The 22,605-nt window shown below is 46.5% G+C and overlaps 3 protein-coding genes across 8 annotated transcripts; 2 read left to right on the forward strand and 1 right to left on the reverse strand.

The window, feature by feature from the left end:
• Positions 1–5,701: 5,701 nt before the first annotated feature.
• On the forward strand, positions 5,702–9,699 carry LOC102699394. 4 transcript variants are annotated; one of them, XM_015836197.2, is made up of 8 exons: positions 5,702–5,861; positions 5,967–6,041; positions 6,535–6,684; positions 6,774–6,847; positions 6,931–7,049; positions 7,661–7,744; positions 8,372–8,477; positions 9,313–9,699. In XM_015836197.2, the coding sequence occupies exons 2-7, from the start codon at positions 6,035–6,037 to the stop codon at positions 8,475–8,477; spliced, it is 540 nt and encodes a 179-aa protein (XP_015691683.2). In that variant the 5' UTR covers positions 5,702–5,861; positions 5,967–6,034; the 3' UTR covers positions 9,313–9,699. The 4 variants fall into 4 exon arrangements, with proteins under 4 accessions (XP_015691683.2, XP_006652256.3, XP_015691681.2 ...); XM_006652193.3 differs by having other exon boundaries at positions 8,372–8,473; XM_015836195.2 differs by lacking the exon at positions 9,313–9,699 and adding an exon at positions 8,834–9,211 and having other exon boundaries at positions 8,372–8,473.
• A 37-nt stretch (positions 9,700–9,736) lies between these two features.
• On the forward strand, positions 9,737–11,532 carry LOC102699857. Of its 2 annotated transcripts, XM_040523628.1 has the most exons (3): positions 9,803–10,091; positions 10,190–10,975; positions 11,360–11,532. In XM_040523628.1, the coding sequence occupies exons 1-2, from the start codon at positions 9,803–9,805 to the stop codon at positions 10,972–10,974; spliced, it is 1,074 nt and encodes a 357-aa protein (XP_040379562.1). In that variant the 3' UTR covers position 10,975; positions 11,360–11,532. The 2 variants fall into 2 exon arrangements, with proteins under 2 accessions (XP_006652257.1, XP_040379562.1); XM_006652194.2 differs by lacking the exon at positions 11,360–11,532 and having other exon boundaries at positions 9,737–10,091; positions 10,190–11,190.
• A 2,073-nt stretch (positions 11,533–13,605) lies between these two features.
• LOC102700136 (purple acid phosphatase 22-like) lies at positions 13,606–15,458 on the reverse strand. Of its 2 annotated transcripts, none has more exons than XM_006652195.2 (4): positions 15,247–15,458; positions 14,219–15,091; positions 14,049–14,137; positions 13,606–13,919 (listed from the first exon to the last, which is right to left on the reverse strand). In XM_006652195.2, exons 1-4 carry the CDS (start codon positions 15,400–15,402, stop codon positions 13,697–13,699), a joined length of 1,341 nt encoding a protein of 446 aa, XP_006652258.1. In that variant the 5' UTR covers positions 15,403–15,458; the 3' UTR covers positions 13,606–13,696. The 2 variants fall into 2 exon arrangements, with proteins under 2 accessions (XP_006652258.1, XP_015691850.1); XM_015836364.1 differs by having other exon boundaries at positions 14,219–15,130; positions 15,247–15,283.
• Between the last annotated feature and the right edge of the window lie 7,147 nt (positions 15,459–22,605).

Raw genomic sequence — 22,605 nt, forward strand, 5'->3', positions numbered from 1 at the left:
CGAGGTTATGCGAGCGGTCTGACCGGCCACATAACGGCGGTCTGACCGGTGGTACATTCACAGTGCGACCGGAGGCTTCGGTAAGCCTTTTGTGAAGTAATATTTTGTTTCTGCGAAAAGATTTGGTTTTTCGATGTAGCTACCATTCACCCTCCCTCTTTGACAGTTCTTTTAATCTGTTGCGATGCTGCAGAAGTATCTATAAACACCGTTTTTTTTTTTTTGCCATAGCCTATATGTCAGTTTGGCCAAGGTGTTTATAAATTAGCTTGCAAGTTCAAGCGACTAGCAGAGCAAGAAAGCATGGTCCGTGGCTTGTAATTATTTGGTGCCATCTGCAAGTGGATATGTTTACGTAGACTAGCAAATTTTTTAGACGAATCAAATTAGTATTTGTTTAACCTAAATATGTGCGCAAATCACAATCAGAGCAGTACTATATTTAGTTGAACTGTGCACGACCTCGATCATCACAATCCTCTGGATTTTCTTCTGCCGCCTGAAGACGTAACCACTCCCAAGTTGGCATATACTAATGTCAAGTTATCAACGGATCTTTAGCAGTTCAAAACGGAAGCTCCGTGGTATCACTGGACTAGCTACAACTTGAGATCGTGTTTGATCTTTAAAAGAAGAGATCTGGCTTGAAATTTAAACGGGAACGGTATCATGCACGTCATCTCTTAGTAGAGGGAAACACAGTGAAAAGCTAATGTGGTTCAATCAATGAGAAAAACCAAATTACCCCCCATAAACTCGAAAACCAAAACTTTTGCAACTTCTACTATTTAGAGTGAACGAATAACACCCCATCACTGTTTTGGGCAGTTTTGAGCCATGGATGACTAATGTGGCATTCTAGCGTGGCAAAAAAGAAAAAAATAATGGGTCCATACGTCAATTCTTCATCTCTCATGTAGTCACCTCCTCTTTCCCTCCGCATCCTCCCTCCATCTCTTTCTATATAGTTGAACCAAGCAAGGAGGGGGAGGTGACGGTATTCCCGATCTTTTCGATAGAGACAACTAAGTATAGTAGCCAACGACAGAGCCATCGTTTGGACGAAGACAACTAGAGGCTTAGGTTAGGAGCATTGAAGGTGGCTGGAGTACGAGCTCGCATCAAGGAGCATGGAGACGACAAGCAATGATGGAGCGTTAATGGAGGTAGGCGACAAAGATCGTTGACGTAGCTTGCTCGGTGTGGGAGTCGAAGCTGGCAAAGCAGGTGCTCAGTTAGGAAGAGTGTCGTGGCAAAGCTTGAGTTTGCCTCAGGGAGGTTGGAGGCGGTGGCGAACAGTAGAGAAGCGCTAGAGGCGACATAGCCTAAACTCATTCGAGTAGAACACTAGATGGGACAACAGATCTCAGAGCTTAGGAATGTCGTCATCCTTTGCCTCATAGCCTAGTTATCAATGGCACAAACTCGTGGATGATAGTGGTGACCACTGAGTCAGCTCCTTTGCACTAGCCTCCTCTTTGCCTCTAGTGCCTTCCTTGCGGAGAGCTCGAGGTGCTCCCAAAGTAGGTGCTGATTATTGCCTCCACCATCATTCTCAACAAGCTCCTCCTCTGGTCGCTTTCCCTTCTTGACGTCACACCATACTCACCCCTACGTTTCTCGATATCCCTACTCACCACTGCCACTAGCAGAGAGGCCACCTCCTTCGCGTCCTCCCAGTGACACCTATGTGCTATCATTGTCATCACCTACCCTCCCCGCTGCGCTGCAATGGCCCAAGCAGCACACAAATGCCAAACAAAGAGATAAAAAGAGAGGGATGAGGTATATCAAAAGAGGGTCATATGAATTTCTTTTTATTTATTTTTACTGATTAAGTTGTCACATTGGCGGCACATATATGACGGCATATGAGCAAGCCAGCTCTAGATTGAGTCAGTGAAGTCGAGTATTTCACGCAGTTTGGCTCTAGATTGAATCAGAGGAGTTTTTCATGCGGTTTGAATAGTTTAGGGTGGGGAATCTCTGTATTCAAATGTAGAGGGGTAATTCAAACATTTTTCATGTCAAAGTCTAAGCAAACTTTTATCCCTATCTTTTCGCTTCTACTTATGCTTTAAGCTTATATTAGATTTTGTATTTTTCATCTAGGTTATTTTCTAGCCCTATCTTTTCGCTTCAGCCTTAGCTTTTAGATCGTTAAAAACAAAAGTTTTATTAATAAATTATTTTTTTATTTGTAAATATGTCTTTTGATTTCTCTCTCAATATATCAAACGATCACCCCTTTAATTGTCGTAAAAATAAGTCATCCCCTTGAATAGCAGTTCAGTCCCACTATACGTACGACCCAATCGTACAATCTGCATACGGCTGAAACGCTGCAGCCAATAATTAGGCAAAGGGGATTAAGCGAGTGTCACTTTAGCTGTTGGATGGTTGAGAGAGTGTTTGTTTCTATCTAACTTTTTTAGTCCCTATCATATCGAATGTTTGGACACTAATTAAAAGTATTAAATATAGACTATTAATAAAACCCACATCATACATTGGACTATTTCGTGAGATGAATCTATTGAGCCTAATTAGTCTATGATTAGCGAATGTGATGCTACAGTAAACATTTGCTAATCATGAATTAATTAGGCTTAAAAAATTTGTCTAATGAAATAGTCTTTATTTATACAATAAGTTTTATTATCAGTCTATATTTAATACTCTAATTAAATATCCGATGTGACGAGAGAAAAAAAAAAGTATCTGTATCCAACCAGCGCCCAAGTCATATGCATACCAATTTCCACCATAGTAGTTTGCCTATACTCTAGGCTCTAGCTGATCGTTGATCTCGTGTCAGTTCAACTGTACCAGCAACCACGATTTGGATAGCCCCCTCTAGCCGTTTCACATCCACCGCGCGTACGACTCGTACCGTGGCAACAGGGGATCGTTCACCTTCACCGTGTGTCGAAGCGGGGGGGACTGTAGTCCCCTGGCTTTGGACTCCCGTAGAATAGAATCTACAACCCTTTCTTCTCCTACTCGTACGGAAAGGTAACTCGCAGTCGCAGCATAACGAGGCAAAGAAAAAGAAAAGAAAAGCCGCGACCGATCGCTCTCCGCCACGCGACCTCCTACAGTACAGGGCTACAGATAGACGGTCTCCTCTCGCCGGGGACCCGACCCCGGCTCGCTTTGCTGCATCGTCGGATCGGAATCGCCGGGTGGATGGATACGGACAACGCGCGGTTGCGCGAGAGCGAGCGCGACACACATGTACTACGGATCACGCGCGCGGATGGGCGGGCGGGCCGCGTGCCACATGCCGGCGCGGAGGTATCCAAGGCTTGCGACGAGCGAGACAAAGCCGCGACGACGTAACGTAACCAAACCGTGGAAAACTGGAGATCGGTAAAGGTGGGGTCGTGCCGTGTTTATTATCTACAGCGACTCGCAACTCGCAAGGCGTTTTCCAGCCCCGGCCGTGTGTGTGCTAGTGCTACTAATAGCGTAGTAGTAGTAGTATCAGTTCGTTTCGCTGGATGTTTCTGCCGGCCCGCCACGATCCACTGCTGCTCCGCGGGGGGGAGGGGACACATCCCACCCACGGGGCGGAGGGGACACATCCCACCCACGGGGCGGACACACGTTTCGTCGAGGGGAAATCTCGACGTGTTTCACGGCGCCGTGCCTACCTCCTTTCTCCGCCGTGGCCGACGGATGCGCTCCCGCGAGAGGATTGGGTGATGCCGCGTTGCATCACGCCGTGGCCTCCCTCTCATGATCAGCTCGAGCGTTGCACGGAAGATTGGCACGGCCACACGTCGTAACATCTCTAGACTCTACTACTATTATTACAAGATAGAGTACCAACTTATTTGTCTTTCTTGTCAGTTATAATCACAGCGTGGTCTATCTAGCTAGGCCCTAATTCCCTTCGGCTATGCGTTAGACCAGTGGTTAGCAGTGGTGGTTTTCATGTCCCGCAGGTCAACACGGGCGCATCTCACTACATCAGTACGTCACCTAACCTTACCTAGATTTGAAAAGGGTGGCACTAATTTTCTCTCATGTACAGCCACGCAATGGTGAGGCGTCACACACGCCATTAACCATATCTACAGTTGAGCACTCCTTTTTTTCTGTCAAAACTCTGCCTTTTATGTGGTCCTTTCATGGTGTTTTTTTTTTTACATAAGTCCTTTCATGGTGTTAATTAGCACAAAGAGTGATTACCTGCATGCGTACGGATTTGGACTGAGTGTGACCACGTAACAGAACTGCTTGAAAAGTCGCAAGACAGTGCAAGTAACATTTGATCACCAAAAATCACCGGGCATTGTGCTGTAAGCTGAAGGAGAGGACGAAAAATGAGTGTACTGTGTCGTGTACCCTGCTTGTGTTTATGAGAGCACAAGCACGGCGTTTACAACGCATTGATGCTCCTGCTCGTTGTAGTGGTTTGGCTGTACCCGAAGGAAAACAGCCACTATGACCTGTGACGTACGCACAGTAGCCTGAATGCTGGTATCCTAATCGACATGCAAGTATGATATTAATAGCATCAAGTATGGGGCCATGGAACTGGTTTCAGAATTGGATCTTCGCATGGCTGAGATAAAATAAAACTTCGTATCAGATCGAGAATCCAAGAACGGTGTGGAATAATCAGCAATGCAATTGGCCTACCTGTCGATTCTCATGATGTCCCAACAGGCCGGTACTTATCATCAGTTCTTTGGATTTCAAGGGCACTAACATTATACAGTGGCAGGTAGACACAGGCATACAGTTGAGCCTCTGCAGATCGCAAGTGGAGATGTTGGACGGTCAGGACGCAGAGCAAAATGCCCACTCACGAGTTACGATAATTAATCATGTGTATAGTCATAGTGTGTTCCTGGTTAGCAAGAGACCAGCGTGTAGTGTAGAGACTGTTTTGCAGATCTCATAACACTCCTAGTAGCTCAGAAGCCAATTCATGAGGCGACCCATTTCAGAAAAGTTCATTGGGGTGAGTTGGAAGCTTGCAAACAGCTGCTGTGCAAGAACACAGAACAGAGACAATTCTGTCCTGAAAACCTGAGACAGATGTGAGGTCTTTACAAGTGCATGCATGTTAATCAGCAGAACGATCAGATTGTCAGAACTGCGTGCGTTGCTTGCTACGACAAGAGCAAAGCGGGCATCAAGCAGGCATCGGGGTGTTTCTGCTATCTCATGCTCGCTCAGAAACTTCAGACATACCATATTGATATCAAAACAACCTGCTTATAAAGCCACCACGAGGAAATGCATGGAGCCACATGGTAAAACAGAATCATCCCAGACGCAGTTCATTCTCCAGCAAGTATCGAGTTACATACTTAAAAAAACATGGTTCACATATTTGTTCTCGCAACCTTCTCGTTTCACTTACAATAAGTATAAACGAAATTGCATATCAACAATTGAAACATAATTTATGAATAGAACTTTTACATACGTGTTTTTATCATTCTAAGAGCAAATTCTGTAAAACATAATACGATGGATAAATCCTAAAGCCAGCTCCAAAATTACGCTCTAAAATTCAGTGTTTTCAGCTTGAACTAGAAAACGAAAAGGTAAAAAAAGCAACAAGTGGTAGAAGACTGAACCGTGGGCCAAATGCCTGCACCGGTCTCTCTAAATGGGCCTTGAGAAAAGTTAATGGGCCGCCACATGTGCCCATATCTTCATGGGGGAAAAGCCCACAAGCGACAGGAGTTGGGGGAAAAGAAACCTGACCCGTAAATCCTATCCTCCTCCCTTCACCTTCGCGGCGCGCCGCCGGTCACCGGTCGCCGCCGCCCTCCGATTCGTCTCCGATCCATTCCGCGGAGGCGGCCGGCGCGCCACTCTAGCTGCTTGGCGTGTCTGTATGTGATTCCGCTTCGTGCTGCTCCGGCGTCGCCTCCCCCCACGCCGAATCGAAAGCTGACCTTTCTGGTGTGTTCCCCTCCCTGCTTGTTTGTTGGCCGCAGGGGCGCAGGAAGTTGGTTCGAGTTGCCGCATCGGATTGTTCGCCGGCGTGAAGGTTCACTGGGCCAATATGGATGGTACGCACGCGCTGTCTCTATTGCCATTCCCATTTCCTTTTAATTTCTCGCGGTGCTTAGTTTATTTTGTGACAGTTTGGCCCTTTGTGGATTAAATCTTGCCCCACCGGCCTTAAAAGTTTGAGGATTAAATTGTGTTTTGGTAGATAGTTTGTGTAGTTGGTGGCAATTGTAGTTGACTGGGACGAGTTAATTTGGAGTTAGTAATGGCAACTGCAAGGAAATATGAAAATAGCTATTTTTTGCCCTGGAGAATAAATAATTGATCGGTTTTTTCCTGATCATGAAAGAACCGGATCTATGCTATCAGCAATTCGGCATTAATAAACGATGATGGAACACAGTCAGAACTAAGTTTGCAGTCAGTATCATGCATTATAACCTGCACGCTAGAGAACCTGATTTGAGTTTCCAACTCCACGGATTTGAAGTACAGCTTCTGCTGGTGACCTTGTGTTAATGATGCTGCCTTGTTATATGTGTCTTTCAACAGTCGATAAACAGGAAACAATGGAAGAGACTATTCTTGTTGGTGATGATCTCATGCGTGGGTTGCCATCCCCTGTCATACCAAAAGAAATTGCTTCACATGTCCTGGATGGTGTTGAGATTTGCGATGGCATACTCAAAAATCTTTTCTTATGTGAGTTACTGCTTACATTCACACGAAAATCATTCTTCTCGTACTCTGTATTTGTGGAAGCACTATAATAAAGCAATTATATGTTACAGGTCTGCAAATCAATGATATCGAGCCATTTTGCCAAGATGAAATAGTACTATACCGACAATGTGCTGAGAAAAGGGTCAGTTATATTATAATTGTTTGAAATTGCAGGTAATATTTCCCTTTTTATTTAATGTGTTTCTTTACATCTTATTTTTACAGGATAAGGAAATTAGAGAGCGGCTGCAGGATAGTGAATATAAGCTGGGTTTTTCAATGCCCCTGGAAGAAGCTAAGGAAAGAACTACCCAATTACAATCAGAAGTCACACTGCTAGAAAGGTAGCCAAACAACAGCAATTCTACCCTACATGTATCCAATGATAGTGTGATTAGCAATACTAGGCACTCCAATTATATGTCCTTGCACATGTCTTCTTGTGGTAGGAGTAATACCTAAGGCCAATGCATGCTGCATTTCTCTTGATTCATATATTTTGACGAGAAAAAAGGTTGAAAATGGTCATTTAAATTGCACAAGAAAGGTCATGTAAATAATTTATATACACCATGCGGCTTTCAAATTGAATTTCCTAGATTGTTACTGTTAAACCTAATTCTCAATGGAACACTTATAATGGCCTGCTCAGGGGATTTCGTGGCATATGAGAGAACCACATGGTTCCTGCATGATAAATGACAGGCAGGATCTTCATATCATAGGCTTCACAGTCCACACACGGGTGTCTGTTCCTATGAGTAATACTTGTTCTGGTGATTGACAGACTTATGAGTTTATGAGTAGCACTAGGAACAAGGCCAGACACTCGTAAAAATACCAACCATAATTCAGCTCCATATAAAATGAGCAATTGGATGTTCTGCATTCCCAATGATTTATCGACACGATTTCATAAGTTTTGCTTGTATGTGCTCTCATGTTTCTATTGTAGGCGCATGATCCTTGCTAGTGGACTTGAGGGCATGGAAGGATTTCGCCAAAGGTGGAGCTTGCATGGACAGCTCGAAGACACAAGGTATTAACTTTGAATTGGTCATGTGTTGTGATCATCTATGTCATAGTTGAAACCTGAAAGAGCTCGCTTCTAATTTATAAATATGGGATTTGAGAATTAAGAAGCTAATGGGCCTATGGTGCTTAATCAAGTTTTTAACTATTCGTATACATTTGAATAATTTATTGATTCAAATCCAGATGGCGCACAAGTGCAATGTGAACATCTGAAAAACAAAGTTTATCATTTTTCCCCTTCATTGACACTTGAGGCTAAATTTTCATCTGAACTGTCATTAATGCATTATGTTTTTGATTATGTGGAGGATCTACTTCAGATGAAATTAAACTGTTATAACCCTAGTCTCTCATGTGTTGGCCTGAGTGTCTTTTTGTGTGCTTTGTCTCTGGTGAGCCTTGTGAAGAGTTGTTTTCCAAGCAATTTGCCATCCTTCGTCTTTTTTATTTCTGGGATATCTTCCAGTGGTGATTTCCTCATTATAAGCACAAGCTACTGGACAAATCATATGCAAAGGAATTGCATTCAAAATTTCTGGTCACTCCAGTTGAACTTCTGAATTATTTGAGTGCAGAAATGAACTTAAAGTTGTTATTTCAGTTGTTATACTTTACACTGTTACCTTTTCAGGAAACGATTGGAGGCACTGAACCGTGGAATGGAAAAAAGAGTGGGACAAAGTTCTCCATCGCAAGGGACAGCTCCTGCTGTTAGGAAGAGGTGGTTCTTTTGGTAGGTTAGTATTTTGATTTGCTAAACGTTGTAGGATTCGGTATATCATTGGCAATGATGGAGTGAGCTCAATCCTTTCCGCAGTATACCGCCTCCAAACCAACCACTGAACCTGCTAACCAGTAAATTTGCATTTATACATAGCTTAGAGACTGAGCGTATCCAGGAATCCGAAACCTTCGAACTATTGCTCATAATACACTCATATGCCTTGCTGTGCCTTGTGAACCTCTCTACCATAACCAACCAAATGATCTGTATTTTTTTTTCCCTGTTGTGCTAAAATTAACGATAGCTTGGATTGTTTTGGTTGTCAGTAGAGTAAGTTTGCGGGTACACTCAATCTAGAGCATTTTACAGCGCAGTATTGAAGTTGCCACGGGCAACTTGGATGTCTCCACCCAGCTGTACTGACTACAGTGATCCAGATATTGGGAATAACCTATTAGCTTCCTTGGAGCAACATCCCGAAGCAAGATAGTACTGTACCAAGTAGAACTCTAGTGTGTTTACATGGACACTATCATGTGCCTCCAAGGTCATGCTTTACGCCTTGCGATGAAGATTACGCCGTACTCATGTCTTCTTCAGTTCTTGCACTCAAGACCGCATTCCTGAGTTGTCCTTTAACTTTTATGCCATGCTCGTATATCTCCTCTGGTACTAATAGGATTGGTTCTATATTGTCAACTGGTTTCAATTTATCGTTTCAAAGATTATTCTGGCACAAAGAAACCCTGAATTCCGTACCAGATATTCAGTTTTGCGTTCAAGATGGACAAGCAAAACCACGAGTGTACAAACTCGAAGCGGATCTTAGATTCTTTGTTTTTTTTCAGTGAGAAGAACGGCAAGAGACACTTTTGAACAAGCTGATAAGGTTAGATTCTGCTGTTGCCATAGCGTAGAGATGATGTACTCGAAACCAAGATCAAGAACAAGCAACTGTATTCCGTTGGCCGGGATGTCAAGCGTGGAATCGTTTCATGTGGAGCTCACCGAGTGAGAGAAGCCGAGAAGTTGACCTGCCCAGACTTGATTGGCGAAAAAGCCATGCTTGGTTCCAACGACATACGTACGCTTGGTCAGAGCTCAATGCAGCCACCAAGATTCATATTAAACAATCTTATTAATTTTTTTATATTTTTATGATTATTTAGATGGTATACAAGCAACAGGTTACACCCGTGTGCTAATAAACTGCTTCCCCTGCCTATAAGAAAGCTCGACGCCCCTGCACCGCCGTGTCACTCACACCCACGAACGTGTTCACGTTCACCTCCCCTACCAACGACACATCGGCGCGAGCGATCGATCTCTCTCCCGGAGATGGCATCCGTCCGGCCGTGCGCCGCCGCGTCGCTGCTGCTCGCCGCCGCCACCGCTTTCCTCGTCGGCGCGGCGGGCGGCCAGCAGCTGAGCCCGGACAGCCCCATCCTGAGGGACCCCAACGTGATCCCCATCTACATGACCCCTGGCTCGTCGCCCACCGTGGCGAGCTGCTACAACCAGAGCAACCCGGCGTCCGGCCCCGACTGCACCCTCGCGCCTCGCGCGTGCCCGCGCGGCTGCCGCGACATGTGCTACGTCCACTGCCCCTCCTGCAAGCTCGTCTGCCGTAAGAAACGCCTCTGAAAAACACGTTGCGTCGTGCAGTGCGTAGGCGGTTTTGATGATCCGTTTTTGTGTCGATTTATTTTGGACTGAACTGAGCAGTTTGTGAGCTGACCGGCACGGAGTGCTACGACCCGCGGTTCGTCGGCGGCGACGGCAACAAGTTCCTGTTCCACGGGCGCAGGGACGCCGACTTCTGCCTGCTCTCCGACGCCAACCTCCACATCAACGCGCACTTCATCGGCAAGCGCAACGCGGCGTCGGCGCGGGACTTCACCTGGGTGCAGGCGCTCGGCATCCGCTTCGGCGGCCACCGCCTGTACCTCGGCGTGAGGAGGACCGTCCGGTGGGACGCCGCCGTCGACCGCCTCGTGATCACCTTCGACGGCGCGCCCGTCGAGCTGGGGGCCGCGCCCGCCGCCAGCTGGAGCCCGGCGTCCGCTCCCGCGCTGTCGGTGTTCCGCACCGGCCCGGCCAATGGCGTGGTGGTGCGCCTCGACGGTCAGTTCCGCATCGTCGCCAACGCGGTGCCGGTCACCGAGGAGGACTCGAGGATCCACGGCTACGCCCTCACCCCGGACGACAGCCTCGCCCACCTCAACGTGGCGTTTAAGTTCTACTCCATCAGCGCCGACGTGCACGGCGTCCTCGGCCAGACCTACCGCCCCGACTACGTCAGCGCCGGCGTGGACGTGGGTGCCAAGATCCCGGTCATGGGCGGCGCCGGGAAGTACGTCGTGTCCGACATCTTCGCCACGGACTGCGAGGTGGCACGCTTCGCCGGCGAGGACGGCGCGCTCACCTCGCCGGTCGGCATGGTCGACGAGCCAGCCGACGCGCTCTGCGGCAGCGGGAAGGGCAGCGCCGGCCTGGTCTGCAAGAAGTGAGGTAAGTGTAGGAGCTGGTTTTGCTCGGTGCTTAACTATATCTGCTCACGTGCTTAGCTGCGCGCTGCTACGGTTATTGGTAGTAGTTCTAAGAATAAAAGATTTGGTAATTTGTCGTGTGTTTAGTTGTTGGGCAACGCAGGGATCTATACGAAGTGTTTTCTCATTGCCATGATTTGGAGTTTAGGATAAGGTCGGCATGATTCGAGCTTCAAATTCATATCGTCTGAATCCTAGCTCCCCTTTTGTCGTTGTGTTTCAGAAGTTCAGAATAAAAGTTGAACGCTAAAGCTTAATTTGTTATTTGCCATGTACTTTACAGTGTCTGCTAAAAGATTCAAACAATTATGTGTCGTTTTGGCTGTTGTGTGTATTCATGGTACAGGGGCTGAAGATGCGCTTCAATTTCTGTTTCGCTATATATATACCACCTCACTTTGTTTTCTCTTTTCACTTTGGAATCTGTGTTGTTGGTTGTCATTGATCACAAATGCTAAATCTGGACCAAATGGCTGTAATTAATTTCGTTTTGGAATCAATGTATACACGTGTGTTTTTATCAGCAGATAATTGTTGGGTTGCTATATATTTTGGTGTCTAGTTACAATCAGAAACCTATAAAGTTACCGTTTTGTTATTTGTACATTGTTTTTTTCATACAAATTTACAATGGGTAAGGCTGAAAATTTTAAAACGTGACTGATTTCTAACAAAAAAAAAATCAGTCAACATTACCATTTTCACCATCTGAAAAATGACATGTCGTCAAACTTGTTCTGGCCTGTTGACACCAGTGCACCCAAAAGACCAAAAGTTTAGTACAAGATGACAAAAACAACAATCCGGTTCGGGTCTTAAGCTGGCTCTCTCAACGAAGTCCGTGGTCATGCACCGTAACGGGGGTGTCGGGATTCCTTGCCGAGGCTTGACACAAACGCCACGCACCTGTGTCCCTCCTTCCTGAATCCTGATCCGCACCGCTCACGCGTGATGCCTTTTGATCATCTCCGCCTCCTTCTTCTTCTCCGCGCAGCGAGTGCCGTCCAATACTCCAATTGCATCGTCACCGATCAGGCGATCGCTTAGACACCAAACTCCAGTCCTGGTGGTCGTATTCCTTGCGTTCCCTCGCTGCAAGAATGACAGCTTGTTGCGCGGGCAGAGGTACAGTAATATAACGCCGCGTGCGTTGCTCTGGCCGGGAGCGAGGTCGCCATGGCGTAGGGAGCAACGATGGCTGGAGCGCCGCCGACGGAGAGTAGCCAACAGCGATGGCCTCTTCGGCCGCAGCGCCCCGGCGAGGATGAGCCTCTGACGAGCGGTCAGGTCCCGCCAGCTGCGGGCGAGACGACAAGGCGGCGGTGGCGGCGGCGACGGCAACGGGGATGCCAACTCCGCCGCCTCGCCCTGCTGCTCGGCCTCCTCGCCTTCCTCCTCTACCTGCGACGGCGCCGGCGCATGCGACGTCGAAGGAGACGCCGGGTCGCCGTCCTCGTCGTCGGGGAGTAGGCGCTACACCAGGCTGCACGCGCGCCGGTTGTGGGGTGGCCGCGCCGCCCGGTGCGCGAAACGGAGGCGGCGCCTGCGGCTAACGGCATACGTCGCACCCTAGTTGTGGGAATGGTTTTTTAGTGCATAGGACATTCATAATCTTTGTAATGTCATTTAAATAGTCATAAAAATATATTTTTAATAAAATAGATTAATATGAGATATATTGGATATGTAAGTTCAAATTTGACTTGTATATATGTAACTAAAAAGTTAAAGTAAAACTAGGATACGCACTCATAATTATATATTTATTTTTTTCATGTTTTAGAGAAGTTGAATTTAAATTTTGTATGTTATAGAGTGATATATCTCATATTAATCTATATTGTTAAAGTTTTTATATTTTTTTAAATGCTAATAAGAGTTTTTCCCTAGCAGTGGGTACACCCATCGACAGTTTGATGGTTGACACTATGTAGGATCAATTGATAATACTTTTTTGGTGGTGTTTAGATTGAGAAAACTTTTGATAGAAGCGTCACGTCAAATATTTGACCGGATGTTGGAAGGGGTTTTCGGACACAAATGAAAAAACGAATTTCACGGCTAGCCTGGAAACTGCGAGACGAATCTTTTGAGCCTAATTAATCCGCCATTAGCACATGTTGGTTACTGTAGCACTTATGGCTAATCATGGACTAATTAGGCTCAAAAGATTCGTCTCAAAATTTCTTCCGTAACTGTGCAATTAGTTTTTTTGGTTTATCTATGTTTAATGTTTTATTTAGGTGTCCAAATATTCGATGTGATGTTTTTGAAAAAAAAATTTAGGAACTAAACAAGGCCTTTGTCACACGTACGGATGCGGTGTGTCTGTTCTTCTAATTTTAGTATTATTTTATTGACTAGTCTTATATAGTCTTATGCTTTTTATGTTTATATATTGGTTCATTCTAACAAAGTTGTCTATATATGATGCCGTGTATGGACGAACATTTTAGTGAGTGTAAGGTACTGAACTAGCGTGCAAGGCACTCCACGCGGCAATGGCACCCACAAGCAGGCACAAAATTGTCTGAACTATCAGACGCACAAAGTTGTTTACCCGTAAAGTAACCATCCAGGTTCACCGGCACATGAACAAGCGTGACGTCAAACTGATTTCAAGCAATGTACCGGCGCCGAAGTTAGCGACCGATCCGTACAAGCGCTACCACGTTATACATTGCTACAACTCGTCCGCGGGATAGTTCGCTGCGCCGCCGCCGCTGCCCTGCCGGCACGCGGCGTCGGCGGCCAGCCAGATCTCGTCGCGGACGGTGGAGTCGGCGTCGTCGTTGCGGTGCCACGTCCAGCGCGCGGCGGTCGCATTCACCACCCTCAGCCGCCCGTGCCCGAAGCTCGCCTCCCTCACCGCCGAGAGCGGCGCCAACTTGTGGTTCTTCCGAAAGCTGACACCCAAGCAGATTAATTTAGCCGTCGGAATGCTAATTTCTCTTGCATCCACGAGTGGTGGAATCAGTACGTCTGTGCGTGAATCTAGTCTTAAGTTATGTGTTGGTGTTAATGTTTGTGCTTACTCAAATGCGAGGCCTTCCCTATTGCCGCCGTCGCCTATGGTGATGTGCACCGGTCCACACGTGTTCGCCTCGTTGTTATATACCCTTGTCTGCAACGACAGAAGCAAGACGTGTTGTACTGCTGATCAACGCGTTGGAGCAATTCTGATGCAGATTGAAATGGAACTCACGAAGCGTTCGTAGGCGTGGACATGGCCGGCGAATACGACGTCGACGCGGGCCTCGTAGAGGAGGCGCTCCATGGCCTTCCTCATGGCCTCGCCCTCCCCCTCGTGCGCTGCGTTCGTGTTGTACCAGGGGGCGTGCAGCAGCACCACCACCCAGGGCGTCGCGGCGCGGTCGACGGCGGCGAGGTCGCGCGCCAGCCAACTGTACTGCTCCGAGCTCGAGTTGAAGTCGGCGTACGAGCCGAGCATGACGACGTGGACGGCGCCGCCGGCGGCGTCGAAGGAGTAGTAGAGGCTGGTCGCCGAGCCGCTCTCCTCGTACGGCATCCGCCACCGCGCCGCGTAGGCCGTGAACGGCCGCGGCGAGTCCGGGAGCGCCATCGCGGCCTCTACCTCGTGGTTCCCCTCGGTCACCATCCACGGCCGCCGGCTCGCGTACCGCTGAACGAACCGGCCGAACGAATCCCACAGCGGCTGCTGGGCGTCGGCGTAGGACAGGTCGCCGGGCACCAGCAGCATGTCGTAGTCGGACCGGCCGACGTGGGACAGCGTTGACGCCGTCCATTCGGTCTGTCCAAGATCCCCCGCGACGGCGAGCTCGATGGGGAGAGCGGCCGGCGGGGTCTTGAGGCTGAACTCGTCGCCGGCCATGCCGCACCGATAGTAGTACACCGTGCCCGGATCCAGCGGCCCGATCTTGACGTGGTGGATCTTGCCGGAGGAGTAGAGGAAGTAGCGGTAGGAGGTGTGCTCGCCGGTCGCCGACGCCGTGTAATTCCCGGAGACCTTGCCGTACTCCACCACGGACTTCGCGCGCTTGTCCTCGGTGACCCATGACACTCTCATACGGTTCGCCCCGACGACCGACACATGGACCTATGCACAAACACCACGAGCTCATGCATCGTCATTTCCCTAGCCACACCAAAAAAGAACGCGACGCTCGATCACGATCTCACTCTCGCTCGTGTATCAAGTTACAGCAATGGCGGCGCCCGTGCAGAGCAACGCTTTTTGCGCGCGCGCGGTACCTGTTGAGGATGTGAGGCGGGCTTGGTGTGCTCAGTGAAGATGACCCTCCCGGGAGGCGGCCGGGCATACTCCGTGGCGGCGGCGGCGCACGCGACGAACACGGCGGAGACGAGGAGCGTTCCGGCAACCAGGTGGAGATCAACGCGACGCGTCATCTTCTTCCCTTTGGCGCGTCGATCGTGTCGTATCTAGGCAAGTGGAAGCAACCTGACTACCTGAGACCCGGTGGAGTCGTCGTATACATTTGGGACCATATAGCGTGGGGTTGGCCTATACGGCGATGCGTCGCGTGTTGCCGATGGCGTCAAGCAATGGGGAAATCGCTCGCATGCACGCGCGGCGCAGAGGCTTTCGCTTGACGCGCTGCACAACGGCGGCGAGCGGGAGAACAACCTGTGTGGCGCAGCGCGATGCGGGCGTTTGCGTCCTCCGCGTACGGGAGCCGCTCGCGCTTTGCTTAGCGGGGACTTCACCGCACGAGACCCAACTGACACACACAGCTGATACTTCGCTTCAAGCATTTTGCACTGCTGGGTAAGTGGGTAGTGGGCGGGCACTGGTCACTTGGTCAGGAATTGGGGATGCCGAGGAAACGCGAGGGCGCGAGAGGGCAGATCTTACTACTGTTGAGTTGGGCTAGGCCCTTCGGAATTTGCAACACCGCGAGAACTTTGGAAGTCCGGCTTTTGGGCTTTCCTTGGACTATCGCTTGGATTGGAAACCGTTCACTTTGCCTCGCTGCACTATGAGCTGAGTTTGATTCATATCCCTCTATCGTAAAACTGGGTATAAAAATTCACTCGATTATTAAAACCTGATTAATTTAGCTCCTTGGACGAGTTTGATAGCGGGTTTATCCCAGTGACAATCTAGTTAGCAAAAAAAATTAAAAAAATACATGTGTGGTGCTTATTTAGGGATGACAATCATACTCGATTACCCATTTACCCATCAGTAAAACCAATTAAGATTAGATATGTTCTTCATTTTTTACCCATGAAAATGTTATTAGGTCAAAATCTATGTCCGATGGGTTTGTCTGTTCTTACCCGCAAAATGTCATTGTTATGTGAGTTTCATTAGTCCGTAAATTTTTAATGTATATCTAAGTTAAACTTTAATTTATATCTTGCACTATGATACGGATATTTTAAGTTAACATTGTATTGGATAGTTAATACATGAGTAAAATTATTTTATATTGTTTGTATCATGTATATATTTAGTGATTGGTAAACCCGTGGTTACGTCATTACGTGCCGCTTGTGGATAACGTGTATGGGTCTCATACCCGTCACAGGTAATAGATATATGATTGGCATAAAATTATCTCACGGGCATAGGTATGAGTATGCACTACCCATGGCTGTTGTGCCTGGTTGCTATCCTTACATGGCATACAATCATCAAAGACTCATATGCCAATGACGTCATCTTCCACTCACCTCATCTCCTCTCTTATCTCTTTCTTCAGTTGATGAGAAGGATTGTCTGCTTGTCACCATCGTCCCTTTTCATCGACAAGTGCATGAGGAGCTCACCGAGCCAAGCCTAGGTGGAGCCGTGGATGTCATCTTATCTCATCACTAGGCGTCAGTGCGTCACTATATGAAGTACAAGGTTTACATCGACATCGACTTCGTCTGCCTATTTAGATCAACCAAGAAGGCATGCTCGGTATTGTCAATGAACCCTCCACGTGTGTGCCGAGGAAGATGAGGAGACTACTGATAATGGTGCACTATGAGAAGATCAAGGCTATAGAAGGGAACAGAGTGCAAGGGTGATGCGATGACCCCTCCCCTATGCTCAAACTAGGAGGCGATTGGAGTGATGATCACGCTGTGTCTTGGGATCTAGCTACACGGGGCTCCACCTTGAATCCTTCGCTACTTAACTCTTCGACCAACACCCACCATAAATATGACATCCATTGTACAATTGTGTTCTTTTTATAGATGGTGACGAAGATGAAAGATTTTCTAACTTTTATTATACCTATTTAATGGTATAAAGATGATTGGTTTTCTGGTAGCAATCACCACCGATCATCCTTCCCGGATTACCCTTTCCTCTTTTCTCAAGTGCTCACCTCCTCTGCTTGGAAAGGGTGTTGGTCTTTAGCTATCAATGCGTGGAAATCAAGGATGCCGAGGTGCAGAGGTGGAAACAGAAAAAAAAAATAAGGATAGGACTAAGTTAGTGTAGTCTTAACTTTTTTAAAATTATTTTCCCAGGGTAATTTTACATAATTTTCAAAAGATCATGGATATCGGCCTAGGGTTTAAGCCATAGCTGCCCTAGGCCTAGTATGGCCCTTGCCAATGTGGTAGAATTGAGGATGGGTGGGGGTCCAGGCGTCGACTTCATTGTTTGTGCATGGGATAAGGAGTGTGACCGTTTGAGGAGGGGGCAAGGAGAGAGATGGGTATGCAACTGGAAGGTGGGATCTGCAACATATTTTTTTCTAGACTATAATACCATGTAAACGCTATATAAGTTCTATGTTAAATAAAGACCAAGTCAATATTTCACATGGACACCATATAGGAGTTCCGGGAGACAAAAGAACTATATTTAATAGTTGAGGAGCCTTTGTATTGGTTTTGCAACTGAGGGAGCCAAATCAGACTCAGACCATATTTAAGATGCAAAATAAACTTTTTCACTCTATACTTATGCAGTTTTTGCACACCATATGGCCCTTTCTCTTCCTTTATCTAGTAAATCCAGCCTGTTATGATGACGATCTAACAGGGAGAAATGGGCTCGTATAGGCCGAATCTTCACCATGACTCCTGATTATGGGCTTTCTCGTAGGTTCGTCCTTCGGCTCTTTTGCATGTGGTCCTTGGAAGATGTTCTCTCCAGAGTCCAGACCAAATTAATCTTTTTCCACTCCCATGTTGGAGAAACTGATGTCCAAATTAAAGGCTAGTTCGGTCGCTTTACTCTGCTAAATTTTCAATAGAGTATTTTCTTTGGTTTACTTAATTTGGTAGGAAACTGCAAACCGAACACATTACACATGTTTATCTAACAAAAAAAGAAAACTGCTAGTATTTCTAGCAACCTTACTTAAATGGTAACACCATGCTTTGGTATTCTTCCTCGCAGCCTTAATCAAAATTTCCTTTCCCCCTTAAATGTTGAAAATCACTCAAAAATATGCCAAAGTCATCATTATAAGCTTGGTTATCGCTAGTGTGCACACCTAATCCCTGGCATAGTGCTAATCATCATTAGTTAGTCCATAATCAATAATTTTAATATAAATAATAAATTAATTGAGTTGAAAATTTTAAAATCCTGTTCAATCTTTTAAATTTAGGGCTGAAAATTTCAAAATAATTCAAAGTTTCAAAAAGTTTGAAAGTTTCAAAAATTGTTCAAAATATGAATTGAAAGTTTTAAAAATTTGAGTTAAAAGTTTAGGTGATTTTTAATATCTGGAGCTGAAAGCTTCAAACTGGAATTAAAAGTTTGCATCTAGATTTGAAAGTTTCGAACTAGAGTTGAGAGTTTCAAATTTACATGTCCATTCCATGTGTGTGTGGGCCTCCTCCTCGGACTTGGGCCCGTTCGACACTCATGTATAAGTTATCTAATTCATTCCTAAGCTGCTAAACTGTATATTTTTGTTTGAAAATTTTCTATATAATTAATCATGTACTAATCTATTATTGTGTTTTCCTCACCGGATAACTAACCTCATGCCGAACACGGCTTGGTACAAGCGCTAGTGGTACGAACACCAACGTTTATACACTTTGGTAATTGGGAGTATGTTCTCCTCGCAGAGCCACTCTATCCAGAACACTATATATATCCAAAAATAAAAAAAACGCCTAATATTACACATATAGCATGCATGATGCCTCGCCATCCAAAATCCAAATCACCGCTAATCAACTTTGTTCTTGCGACAATATCTAACCTTGCATTCTAAATGAAAAATGGGCAAGCATTTATGGGATAGGCACCCCCTAAATATTATAGCATTTCCTAAACACCTTAGAGCAAATACGATAATAGGCTTATAGCATACTTAACTATATCGCACGTACTGGGAGAAAATAGGAGAAAAGGAGGCGGGGTTTTTCTTATGCAAGAGTCAGTAAAATTAAATAGAGAAATTGAAGAAAGAGATGAAAAGAGCAAACGTGTGGATAAGTTTATAGCTAAATTGTCAATAATAAATAGCTCTAGTATATTATCTGTAGATGTTGCATGCTTACAGATAGCCGGTTACTAGTTATATTATAATCGACTTGCTCTTGTACATCGAAGATTCTATACAAACATCTAATTTCCCAAAGTAGTATTACAATGCTATGGTGTTCTTAAAGCACCTATATTTTGTGTTTCCTTGACACAATTAACCATTTTTTCTTTAATACGTCATGCTTTGTGTTGATCTTTTAAGAGCAAGTTCAATAGTTTAGCCAACTACTGACTTTAATTCATCTATAGTCAATATAATAGCAAATTCATACAATAATAATCTACAAAACATATACTATTATGTCCTATCTGTCAAACACACGTTATGTCGTTGAGTTTATGCTGCAGCTGGTTATAAATCTATAGCCCACTGCTCTTCTCTCTCATCTCTTATCTCCTTAGCATATGTTTATAGCCAGCTCTAAAAGAAACTTTCATGACACCACCCTTTCTTCTACCCAGTCAATACTTTTTTGCTTTGTGTGCATGAGATGTTATAATTGCAGGGCAGTTGCAATATCCTTTAATGTGTGTGTACTAAGAAAAAATGCCAAGTGAATACAAACGAATGGTGTAGACAAACTGCACATGAAAAAAATGTTCTGGATAATTATGGTTCGGTTCATTTGCTAATTTTCTAGTTTCAATTCTTTCCTCAAGAAACACTCACAGTGCAGTATTTATAATTTAATTTTTATATAATAAAAGATTTCATTAAACACCAGGTATGTCCCAACTAAAATTACGCGTACATAACCAAAAGAAAAGAAAAACCTAGACGACGTGAACATATCGTATTACCTTGCGGCAATATGCTATACTCTACAATATACCATCCGGAAGATAACACTCTGAATCATTCTCCTTATTCCAAAATATAGCAATTTACAGGGAAAAAATGTTCAGAAATATTGCAACTTCTCCCATTACATTCTTTTATGAGTAAACTGTACTTTGATTCACACTTTACTGCTCAAGTTTCACTTTAAATTATCCTTAAACCTCTATTTTTCAGTTTAAATTGGATAAATTTATTGTTGCGATTTAAAACACATCAAATGAATTTTCTAGTCAGGTCTAACCTCCATTTTGGGATATATATATATATACACAGATTATATATAAATTTGAGTTTGTCGCTGATGTGTATAAGGTTATTGGTGTGTACCAAAAAAAAATTTAAGTAGTCCAAATTACAATAAATGATAAATATAATTGGCCCAAAGTGAAAATATAGATTTAAGAGGTCCAAATTAAACTTGGGTAATAAAATATAGCCTAAGGTACTTTACTCATATTTTCTCAACCAATCATAGCTTTTTTTTCATTTAATTCTACTTACTTTCTTAATACCTAGGTTGAACCCTAAAACTTTTTATATTTTATAAGGCAGGTAATATATTTTTTTTGGGAGGACTGGTTAACTGATTTCAAAACTTTTATAGTACCCGCTTGGTTTCCTTGGCATCTACAGTATGGAGGACAGCCAAACGAGCCCATGTTCGGACCTTCCACGGTTCTGTCGGGTTGGACTCGGATCAGAGAGATCAGATCAGATTGGTGCCCTGCCCTGCCCTGCCCTCCCTGAACAGTGAACGTGCATGCATGAGTCGCCATGCCTTTTTCTCCTGGTCATCTTAATTCCGTGTTTTTGGTCGTCTCTCCATCATCATTCCATCTGCTCGATCTGCAGCTGCAACCTTTGCCTTTTTTTTTTTCTCGCTACCCTTTCGCGTTGCATCCTGCGAAACCGAAGGCTGCAGCCTGCCTGCACTGCGCTGCGGCTGCAAACGAAGCAGGCCGTAGTAGTCGCCGCTCGCCAGCTAACCTCGGTCCTCTTCTTTCTTCTTCTTCTTCTTCTTCACCGTCCGATGGCGATCGACAGCGCGGTGCACCCGTTCGCCCTGCCCGTGCACGTGCGCTGCCATGTTCGGATGTTCCCCCGACTACATACTCCGTTTTGTCCCCCAGCGCGCGTCGTCGCCGTCCTGGCGGCTGGCGCCGATCGATCGCGGGGGGAGGGGAGGGGAGAGGCAGCGTACGGTGATTAGGCAGAGCAAAGGGCAGCGGCAGCATCATCAGTAGCGGCGGCAGATCGGTCGCGATCGGTCCGGGTAGCAACGGGCTCTCGCACGTTGCGGCGTCGTCGTCGTCGTCATCGGCAACGCGAGCGGGGAGCAGTATTCAACCCCGCCATCATCGGCGCCCGGCTACGCGAGCGGCGCGACCACACCAGACGTGTCGACGGCCGGCAATTAATTCCGTCTCCCTACCAGAGCAAAAGGCCAGTGTATCCAATCATTTTGGCCTCTTTTTTCTCTCAGGTGCATCATGTCCAAACGCCAGGCAGCACCAGCAGGCTAGGAGGAGCCCGTGCAAAAAACCTACTCCTACTACTACCGCTGCTACTGTTAGCACTAGCAGCGATGTCACCTACGGGTAGGCATGAGCACAAACGGCCGGGCCGATCGATCCAGCCCTGCTCTCTCTGCTCTGCCGATCGAGTGCGGCTTTGACAGTTTGACACGACCGGGCTGCTCTCCAGACTCCGGCCATACAGCAAAGTTGAAAAGAATTTGGGGGTCCTTTTGGCGTCTTGCCGACACGATCGATGGATCGGCCTGACACGAGATGAGGCCGTCTGCATCAGGGAGAAACATGCGTCATGCGTGCGTCCGTCCGTCCGTGCGTGCTCGCTCAAGGAAGATTCGGCGCGCAGCGAGCTAGCCCTGGCTGCTACTACCTACTGGAGCTTTAAGCTGAGTGGTACTGTTGCGACGCCAACACGGCCGGGATCGAACGTGTCAGACCGGACGAGGGGCGTACGTAGCGCGACGGGCAATTGGCCGAGACGGACCAGTGGACGCAGAGGCCGCGCCGGTGAAGCGGTCTTGCAGGTTCCGGCCGGGGACTCGCGTGTCGCGTGCACGCACGCACGGCAACTGAGCTGAGCTGAGCTGAGCTGAGCTAGAGCGGCCGATGGCGATCTATGTGCTGCCTGTACTGCTGTGCGTGCACCGGCACGCGCGGGCACTTTGATGAACTTCCTTGGATGCGGCATTTACTCAAGTTAAGTAGCGGCACCTCGTACTGGGCCCCACCTGTCGGCCTCTAGCTAGCACTGTACGTGCATC

This window comes from Oryza brachyantha, chromosome 4, assembly GCF_000231095.2.
Source record: "Oryza brachyantha chromosome 4, ObraRS2, whole genome shotgun sequence".
In the NCBI taxonomy this organism is placed as follows: Eukaryota; Viridiplantae; Streptophyta; class Magnoliopsida; order Poales; family Poaceae; genus Oryza; species Oryza brachyantha.